At 35.4% G+C, this 10939-nt stretch overlaps 1 protein-coding gene across 1 annotated transcript; it reads right to left on the reverse strand.

Annotated features, from left to right (window-relative positions):
* On the reverse strand, window positions 834-10688 carry LOC109849100 (protein BONZAI 3). Its single transcript, XM_020418895.1, has 16 exons — window positions 10570-10688; window positions 9723-9770; window positions 8190-8338; window positions 8041-8089; window positions 5838-5894; window positions 5377-5553; window positions 5148-5282; window positions 4976-5037; window positions 4778-4877; window positions 4572-4686; window positions 4389-4465; window positions 4140-4277; window positions 2801-2965; window positions 2608-2721; window positions 2319-2415; window positions 834-1347 (listed from the first exon to the last, which is right to left on the reverse strand). The coding sequence occupies exons 3-16, from the start codon at window positions 8327-8329 to the stop codon at window positions 1232-1234; spliced, it is 1542 nt and encodes a 513-aa protein (XP_020274484.1). The 5' UTR covers window positions 8330-8338; window positions 9723-9770; window positions 10570-10688; the 3' UTR covers window positions 834-1231.

Genomic DNA, 10939 nt, shown 5'->3' on the forward strand with positions numbered 1-10939 from the left:
ATTTCTAAATTTTAGGATTTTGAAAATTTTGAATTTATCAGAATCTCAAGTCACAAAATTTGGAAACAAACCCCAAGATATAGATGTCCCTTAGTGATGTCTAACCTTGAAAAGGGATGAAGAAAGTCAAAGGAGATGAAACAAAGGGTTGATTGGGGATAGTATCTTTGTTTTGAACTTAGGAAAACACTACAGGCTCACCCCCAACCACACTTTGGGGCACACCCCCTCTCTCAGCTACAGTACACGGGGCCTACTTTAGATTTTAAAAAAAATCTAAAGTGAACCCCCTGCACTGTAGCTAAGAGAGAGGGTGTGCCCCAAGGTGTGGTTGGAGGTGTGCCTGTAGTGCCACCCTTGAACTTACTACCATTCTAATTTTTTTTAAGGATAGAATCTTTTAAGCGAACTTTTTGCTCTTTGAAACTCTGGGGATCTATTTTTTTTTAAAAAAAATGGGCTTCTTTTTCTCTGCAAGTAAAAGAGTAAAAAAAATCCACTCAATAGGTATATCCGTAAAAAGAAAAGACAAGGTTCAGTAAATTTAAGACAACAATACTACAGAGGTGTCCCTACCTGATTTTCCCTAACTTTTCCACCCTTCCCTGCCTGTTTCAATCAGATAAGTCAAACCTTACAAAGACTAGGAGATTCTAAATCCCTGGATTTTATAAAGATAATTTTAAAGATGATATATAGTTTTGACAAACTTCATTATTTCACTTTCACCCAATATATCCTAAGCAACATTTGAAGCAAGCAATGATGTCAATGAGTATAACTAACAATTCCTTATAAGGTACAGAAAAGATTTAAAAAATTGCAAGCTTAGATTCTGAGAATGGACTGAAGAAAATTTATAATGGAAATATAATCCCACTTCAGAAACCATGAGAGCTTCCTTTTTGTCCGAAGGGAAAAACCACTGCTTTACATGAAAAAAGAAAAGAAAAGAAGGCATCATTCTACTCTGCTATGTACAAAAGCTTAAATGATATTGATAATTCTATAAGAAAGTTCTTGAGAATGGAGATGGTTGAACTTGGTTAGAAGTTGTTGAAGAAGGATATGATAATGATCGATTCAGTGGAGAAGATTGAAGATACAGACTTGGACGAAACTGAATGGAGGGGATTCACATAGCCAACCCCAGAAATTTTGAATGAAGGCTTTGTTGTTGTCGTTGATGTTGTCAAGTGCCTAAGATTGGAGTTGTTCTGTACGCAGAAAGCTAGTATGGAGTTAGTCCGTGCTGCGCGAATAATGGCTTGATGTTTCTGAGCTTCATGTAGGATAGAAATTGTGCAGGTAACTCTTCAAGAAGTGCTTGAGTAATTGATATTTCTCCTGAAAACAAGCAGACAGTCTCAGATGCCGGCTACTAAATGTGATGGGAAATACACAGTTATAACTTGAAACACTTACAGGTTCTATCTCAAAGATCTTTGGTGAGAGAGTTTGTTTTGGTTAACCTTACTCATATATTAACCGTTATTAACTATTTATTTTCTTTCCAAGGATAACTAGCATTATTGAGATCTCTGCAAATAGTGGACATGCTTCGGAAATTAACAAGTACCCAGAAATCCATCTCAACCTACGCTAATACAGGAGAACTACACCAGGGGTTACAATCAAAACAAACTTGCATGATTTTGGATATTAGGATATGAGGAGCATTCAATCTGAAGTATTATGAGAGCCTTCATATGATACTTCTTTCTGGAACAATGCTAAAAAGGGTAACAAATTTCCTCTCTCCACTTAGCAACAACTATCAATCTTTTTAAGAGCAAGAAATTACATCATTATTTTACCTCACAAAATATCCAAACTATGTTATCTCTTTGAAACTTTCACTGATTACAATTTTACAAAGAGACAGCCGCTTAATAGAGACAAACAGAGAAACAGGGTTCATGTCAACTGCCAAACTACAAAGTTTGGAGCAAAGGACTTGCCGACGCTGTAATTGTTTGAAACTTTTATATTATCATAATAGGTTTGACACGACAAGGCCCAGAATATGGAGTCATAGTTGTCATAACACAGAAAAGATAGGAATCTTAGCAAATATTACAGTTTTATTTGAAAGGAAATAAGCAGTTACTGGGCTAAAAAAATCCCATGAATATTTTCTCCATGAGAAATAACAGCAAGTAAGAGCAATTTAAAGAGACCAACCGAATATGCAATCACTTGGTTTAATGTAAGGTGCATTGCTTGTCTAACAAGTTAGAGCAAGTTAGAGCAGTTACCATGTCGCACAAAATCTTATAATACCATTGTGTGAAAAGGTTTGATATCAACACACTCACCCCATAATTCTCGCATAGGTACAAATTGTACAATATCACGCACAGCTATCTGTCCAGAGGAGCTCTCTAGTCGTTGGCCATTATCGGCATCCAAAATCTATTACAAATGTTCAACAGAAACCAATAATTCTCATTGTTAGTAGCTGAGAAATTTTCAAATAATGATATAAAAAATATTAAATAACAAAGCGCTTCAGATAGCAAGCACTCCAAATTTTTGATTTTTCAGAACTATTGCTAATTGTCATAGGTGTGAACATGGACAAATAAGTAGATGACTAACTAGTACCTGCATTTCTTTAAAATCTGCTCCTCCTACTCCAACTATAAGGATTGATAAAGGCAAACTAGATGCTCTTACCAAAGCATCTTTAGTTTCCCGAAAATCATTAATTACCCCATCCTGGAAAGGATATGTTCATTAGCAACAAAGAAGATAAACATGGAAATTAATAATATTTTATGAGATACTCATTACTTACCGTAATTATAAGCAAGATGAAGTACTTATTTTGATTGTGATTTAAAGATTCACTTGCAATATTTGCAGCTCGGTTGATTACTGGCCCAAACAAAGTCGGTCCATGAAGAGAAACAGTATGCAGGGCCGTTGAATAAGCAGCCATTATGCCTTCTACTCCTACAACCTGCTGGTAGAGAAAAAAAGTTGCTCTTAAATCACTTATAATGTTCTGGAAAATCAATTATAATGAACTCGCAAATACGATAACAAAAGAAAAAGTCCCCCTTTCAGCATTATTGTACAAGACGAAAAAACATAAACCCCTTTTTTGACCCAAGTTACTTCCTAAATTATCATATTTAACTTATGTCGTCTAGACATGCCATTTCTATTTGGGTTGTGGTTTTGTGGCTGTCGATGCATTAAACTAAGCATCAATACTTCGGCGTAGGTTACGGGAGGAGATGAAGCGAGTATCCAATATTGGATGATTAGATTGCAACAACACAAATTCATATTAGCGCAAAAACCCAATCATCATGAGCTTAAGAACGTTAGTGGATTTGAAGTGCTGTTGGGTCGTATTTGAGCAAGTTCTACAGTTGGTTACCTCACTCCGCCCTCTATTCGCTGACAAATGAATATCACATGAAGCACAAGAACTTTATATCCATGTCGACTGCTGAATATCCAATATCCCATCTCCAATCTCATAATGAGGTGTACTCATCATATTATTTTCCTCATTTTCCTTCGTTTATGATGTTAATGGCCCCTCTCCCGATATATATTATAACATTTGACGTAACTACTACTCCAAGAAACGAAGAAGAAAAAAAGCAGCAGAACATGATAGATGCATTTGTATCCTACATTGTACTCAGCATTTTATTTTCCTCCTTTTCCTTTTCCTTCATTATTGTAACAGCCTCCCGATAATTATTGTACCCTTCATACAACTGCTATCCCATGTGTCTATAAACGATAAAGGACATTTAGGCTCTTTACTTAGATATTTAATTTACCTTTTTCTTGATCATAACATTAAAGGAAGAAGAAACAAAATAGCAGAACATGCTAGATGCATTCATATCCTACAGTGTTAGCCCGGCACGTCTCCTTGAAATATAACATAAAATCCTAACTGTATCATTTATATTTTTTATTTGAAGTATCACTGCAAGTAATCGTGAGCTATAGACAATCAGAAGAAGAATCTACCGCCATAACAAAAGTATATACTGGCTACATCATGATGATCATCACCAAGAAAATCAATAAATCAAGAGGAGAAGTCCAACAATCTACAAAAGAATTTTGCTAGAGTAAGCACATCAGTAAACTGGATTCCAACTTACCTCACATCTATCAAGACTTCCATTCAAGTTAAAACAATGAGACACAGACCCATCATTTAGCTTTCCTCCAAATCCCCATGCTGGGAAGAGTTTGTCAGAATCGTAGAATTGTATAACCTCTCCAACCCCAGATATAGCCTGTTTGAAAATATATAAAAAATAGATTAAATTGTGTTACATGTGTTTTATAGACATAGCCTAAGCTCACAGCAATTTCAAAAATTCTTTAAAATGCATGAAAACAATAACCTGTTGGTAGGAATTCAAACATCCCCGTGGATCAATATAATGCAATGACTGAGGCGACTGAGGATTCCCATTTGAAGCTGAAGGGAAAAGTCCACGGGAAAAAAAAGAGATGATGATTATGTGCTTCGGAAAAGCAATACATATGGAACTCATTATAATTACACTAAATAGAAAATTTTTGACCTGTAAAATCTACAGCAACCATAAAGTTGAGCTCAAATCCACTAGAGATGTAATCCAAAAAACTATACTGGATTTCTTCACAAAAGTTATCCACAAAGAATTGAGCCTTCAATGTCTGAAACCAAAAGGAGCAGAAAGCAGCAAAAAAAAAACAAGTTATAGATAAACATAAATATTCAAGAACAGAGAGAAAAATCGATACCCACCTTTTTAAGTTGGTGATTAAAAGAAGATTCAACATAAAGATTTCCACCGGTTCTTTCTTGATTAAGTTTTTGAAAGCCCATGACACTTCCCTGAAATTTTCTGTTAAAAGTCATGTTATCATTAATTTGATTGCAGTTTTTCAACATGCTTGGACAAAATTTGTAGCAGAAAATTTCACAGAACTACATGCGTTATACCCTAAAAATGTGTGATTGCCATTGTTATCAAAATCAAAACACTCTATAAGAAGCGGCGTATCCTGCAAGGAACAAAACAACGTAAAGAAAGTTCAGAATGCAACAAATGTAATTACAGCTAATGCAGGCTCATAATCGGTATACCAATTGCCACGCATAAATTAGCACATGCCTTGCTTCCATACTGTTGTGTAGTAAGTGTTACAGGCTTCCAAACTGGGTTCAGATTGTCATTGATCACTTCTGTTTTGCATATAGGAACACAGCCACCAGTTTCCACAATTCTTGAGATTCTTAAGAATGGATCCTGCATTCAAATATGAATTAAAAACTCAACCCAATGTATAGATACTACACACACACACTGAAAACAGGTAAAAAGGCACCATAATGACCCATACACTTTTGGAAAATATGTCTGCATTTTTCAATTGAGAGCAGCGGAAGGTCATCTTCACAACTTTCTTTGAAGCAACTGTTTCTTCTGCACGGATAGTTATGGTTCCTAACTGCAACCTTGAAGAACTGAGTTTTGATTGAAGACCAAGGGTTATGGTTTGGTTTTGCCTGGTTATTATCTGAAATTACAGAGATGAAAGTTATCTCCTTGAGTTTGGCAAGGTATATAATGGCATTAAGAAATTAAGTAGCAAACAAAGGACTAGAACTAGGTTGGGGAACCGTGGGTGACCTGGATGGTTGAGAGGTTCCAAAATGGCTCCCAAGGTCTTGGGTTCGATTCCCATATCACCCAAAAAAAATGAAGAAGAAGAAGAAGAAAAAGAAAAAGGAGAACTAAATCTAGATTAAACACAGTATACTGAGAAGCATGCAAAATTAAGTTGCATGAGCAGAAATGTACCTCTGATAGAGCACAAGAAGCCTCCCCAAGAAAATCTTGCTCGTTCAAATTCAGCATCTGCAATGAACAGTTGATAGTTGGCTCTAGAATTCAATTATAAAACTGATACACCATCATTAGTAAAAAAATTAAACGAAATAAACACAAATGGTTGCCTTGCACGACTTATCCAAGATCAGAAATTTTTGGTATCCTATTACCAACCCAGTATATTATAGCAGACAAGTCAAACAGGTAACACAAGGACACCGGAATCTAACATTAGGCAGATGCGCTAAGATTCATGGCAGTGTTCCAAAGGATAATACTTGTCCGTACTATATTAGTCATTTGCAACAAAATATCTGCACTCAAATTACAAGGATAAAAAGATAATTTCCTCAGACTGGATGCCTCTATTAGGGATGTGTTAGGGTTCAGATTAGGGTAAGGTTTGAGATTGAAAGCTTTAATTTTTTTTAAGGTTCACTTTTTTACTTTAATTTTTTTTTCTGATGAGTGCACTTGCTCTTTCTTTCTTTCTTCTTTTTTTTGTATGAGTGAATATGTAACAGAGTCAAATTTATGAAGAAAATGTTTTCTTTTAATGCGAATCTAAAGATGAATGGCTGCAAAGTTTCTGTAGACCTCTAAAAAAACAACACCCCCATCTAATTTTCAGGATTCTGCAAATTAAAAATGGACAGATCCTGCACATTGCTAAATTCTTATACTACATTAGACCAGATAGAGTTCTTAATCATACAAGCCGCAACCTTGTTGCAAAACAAAGATGTTTGAGCGCTCATAAAAGCAGTGTTCTCAATGTGCGCGATGCGGGGCGCAAAGTCCCTTTATGCGCACATGCGCAAAGCGCAATGCGATGCATGTGTCCGAGTAAAGCTTGGCGCACACTACACATAATTTTTTAAGGTACATAATCAAGCATGAAAGAACAAGTTTATGAATTTTCACATAAAAAATATGGTATGATAAATAATATTTACTACCAAATCACAAGGTATTAATTCATAATGCTAACACATTCGACATATTAGTAAAGTTCATACTCTTTCAAATCAAGAGTCAAATCAAGACTAATATCGAAGAATAATCAAATTATAAATGAGGACAAGTTAGAATCCTCAATCAGGCTACTAAAATGTCCTAATGGGTTTATTTTTCTTTTCGGAATATAAGTCACCGGGTATAAAGACCCCATTGAAATATTAAAGAACAAAAATATATGAGGCTATGCCTTATGTGTGCGCTGTACGAAGATCCCTCCTGCAGGACACTAGTGAGGCGCAACTCAGATGCGGGGCGCTTCGTCGCTGCCCCGCATTGTAGGGTGCATGAGGGGCGCGCCTTTGAAAACACCGCAAAAGAGTAAACGTATGCAGGCCAAAGTACCAAACAGATGAAAGTTTATTTAACCAATTGGTCAAGCATATAGTTAAGTAAATTAAGCTTAAACAGTGACTGAATTCCCGTAGTTTCGTGGACTATTCACAAATCAATATAAGGGAGATGGTTGCAGCAATTAGAGAGGAAGAGTATTGAGAATTTTATGGCTGCTCATACTGAAATTGAGTGTTAAGACTCGAGAAAGACAAAAAAACATATGGGCAGTTGGCAAATAACAAACGAATAATTTGAAGCGCTATCACAGACTAGTTCAGCTAATGGAACTGTCAAAAGATCTATAATTTTAAACAACAATCTAGTTCTACAATCAGGTAAAGTTTAATACATTATTTATTACAAAATAATGGGTACGAGGTGGCGGCTCATTTTACAAAATGAGCTACCAAGAGATAGTCATGTGGTGAGGCCCACCTTGCTAGTCACATCAAAAGGTGTGGACCTCACCACTATCTCTTGATAGCTCATTTTGCAAAATGAGCCGCCACCTCATACCCATCATTCCCTATCTATTATTGAAACCTAGTAAACTGACCACAAATATATCCAGAAATTGGAACTAAAACTAACAAATAAATTTACTCTAATAAAATGCATCTTTTCCCCAATAATCAGAGGCTAATTCTAGATGAAGTAACATATTTCTTCATTGAAGCAGAAAATTAAAGTCTGCAAACACATTAGAAGTTATAGAACAACATAAATAAATGGACATTGATGAATTAATTGAACCAATAACCTATATCATTATCTCCAAGTCAAAGTTATCCCAAGGAGGAAAATGGTTACTTTAAGGTACCTTAACTGGAGTATTGTGGTATTTACTGTCGATATCATATATCCGAAACCTGAAATGTGAAATATGAAGCAAAAGACCAATCAAGGATCATCAAATTACTGATAAAATCACAAATATATGACATGACTTTGAAGATTTCAGAAGCTTACACCAGGTTCTGGACTGTCTCAAATTGATAGATGACATTGAATTTCGTGACCCAAACAGGATTTAAGGAGTTCATTATTACTTCAGTTCTTCCAATTTCTTCTTCTATTCCCCTTCGGTTCTTAACATATAAAACTGCCATTGGATCACTCTACATCAAAATAAAACAAGATGTTAAGGAACATTACACGAGACAAAAGAGATATATAAGAGAGAATTCTTTCCGATCGATATCCTAACATATGGTTATTGGCCTACTCGTGTCATAATAATAAAGATCATATCTTTCACGTAAATTTAATAACATGCAATACTAATGTTGGCAACGAGTCTATAGTATGCACTTGATAGAATCATCCTGTCGCCGCAAAAATTCAAGAGATTACACAACAAATACATTTGTTCCAAAGTAGCCAAACTGGATAGGGATGAGTAAAGAACACTAATGTTGTATGTATCAATCAAGAATGTTGTTCTAAATCTAGGTTACCCGAACACTTCATTTAGGGTGCCATATCTGTATCTATGTTTGAGTCTATGTCTGACACTCCTTGGACACTTTTTGGATATATACATACATGTATTCAGACGTGTACTATTATATAACACGTTTTAGTTCAAAAAATCATGATACACTTCTGGAACGTATATTGTACACTTTTACCTCAAATTTATGTAACTCATCAAACTCAAGACAGATTAGTTTTAGCACATACTTAGTTCATAAGTATGATTTTAAATGATAGTTTGGGTATCTACTTCAAATATGAGTGGTTTTTCAATTTATAATCTACTCGATAAAAGAAAATATAATAATGGTATAAGGATTTTAGTTCTCATAACACGTGAATGAAAACCAATATTGATCTCATATATATTATTAATTCTAATATGTATATACATAGTCATGTTCACATATTCTAACTTTTACTATTTTGTTGTGCCCCGTATCGACAATCGTGTCTGTGTCTGCATCCGGACATGTATCCATGCAACATAGTTCTAATAGTGGTGAGCAGCAATGTGGATACTACTTTATTTAATTTAAGGTTTTCTCTGCATTGCATGCTAAAGATTAAATTTACACCAAGCAACTACATACAAAGGCATTAATCCTTTTTGTCAGTAAATTTAACAAAAAAATTACTGCAGTATGAAAGCAAATTATTTCTGCGACTAGTATAAAAGTGCTCCTAAGAGAAAATAGTTTAGAATTACCACCTCACACCCCCACTCCCAACCCCACCTTTTTCTTCCTACGTAGGTATAACATGCATTAAGGTTTTTGATCGTCTGATATATTAAATTCCTTTGTCCCAATATGTACACCATGTCATAATAGAAGAAAAATTTGTGCAGCAAACCCTAAAAAAATTAGCCCAATCCTTTGTTTTCTAGTTGAAAGCATTGTCTTTTCCATATACAAAGTTATCAGATATCAACGTCAAAAAAGCTGCAACATAAACAAACACCAAAATTTTAATATATGATAATATTGCTCATATAATTCTATGCGATTGCAAGACAAATCATACCTTTGAGAGTACGTCCCTGTCAAGAAGCTTTGAGGCCGACACTGACAACTAAAAACAAACATACAGAACATCAGTCAGATGTAATAGTATAAATCAACCACATGAGTGACTACTTACTGCAGAACTGAAACTCGAAATTTTCTACAGGCCCACTCATCGCTACTAATCAATGGAAATACCGTAAAGTAAATGGTTATTTGCACTTTAGCGCCCCAGTTTCACCCTTTGTTAACTTTGATACTCTAAAGTTCGATTTGGCAATTTAACTTTTTTTTCAAGAAGTCAACATAGCGAAAAGTGGATGAGAAACAATTTCCTTGGACCTTGGCTTTCGGTATCAAACTATCTACTTATCATCAATTTGAAAACTTTGGCCTATAAATTGTCAATATAGAATTTCATCGGGTGAACCTATGGGTCCAAAATTGCAAATAAGACCACAAAGAACATTGCGGCAACAAAACAGAGACAGGATCCCAAATCGATTCAAAGTACAATCAATTCAATTCACACTAGGCGACTTTGGGGGTATCAAATTATCTAATTTTAGCATATATTAAAGTGCAAATAGGCCTAAATTAAAATTAAAAATTTTTCTGCAGCAAGCAAACGATGGATCGAATCCCAAATCAATTTCATACTAGGGAGTACTCGTCGTTTGAAACTAATTGGGGTTCCAAACGGTATTAAATAAAAATATCTGCGACAAACAAACAACGGACCGAATCCCAATTCAATTTCACAATAGAATACTCGTCGTCGAATGAAAAAAAAAAAAGTTAGGCTTTTAAAGGGCGGTGACCAGAGTCAAGAAACTAGGGTTTTTAAATTAATTAATTAATAAAACCTCTAAAGAGCTGCAGAGACCGCCGCCGAATCCTCTGTTGTTGAGAAAGTGAAGAACCGCGTCGTTCAAACCCGTTGACGGCGGCCTGCTTGCCTCCCGCCACGTCAGAAAAGCACGAACCCATCGCTCTCACAATTTTTTAACCCTCGTTAAAAAAAAAGTGATTTCTTTATTGCTTTCTTTCTTGGGTTTTTATAGGAGGAGGGTAAATATTTTGGGAAAGGGGAAGGAAACTGGGAGGAAATCGGCACGGCCGCGGGAACCGGGGGCGTTTCTGTAATTAATCAGAATGTAGCTGGGTTTGTTGACAATTATTGGGTATTTCCATAAAAACGTTTGGACTTTACAGAAGTGGAATTATTTCGTCACA

The sequence above is a fragment of the Asparagus officinalis genome, chromosome 7, assembly GCF_001876935.1.
Source record: "Asparagus officinalis chromosome 7, Aspof.V1, whole genome shotgun sequence".
NCBI classification, from domain to species: domain Eukaryota; kingdom Viridiplantae; phylum Streptophyta; class Magnoliopsida; order Asparagales; family Asparagaceae; genus Asparagus; species Asparagus officinalis.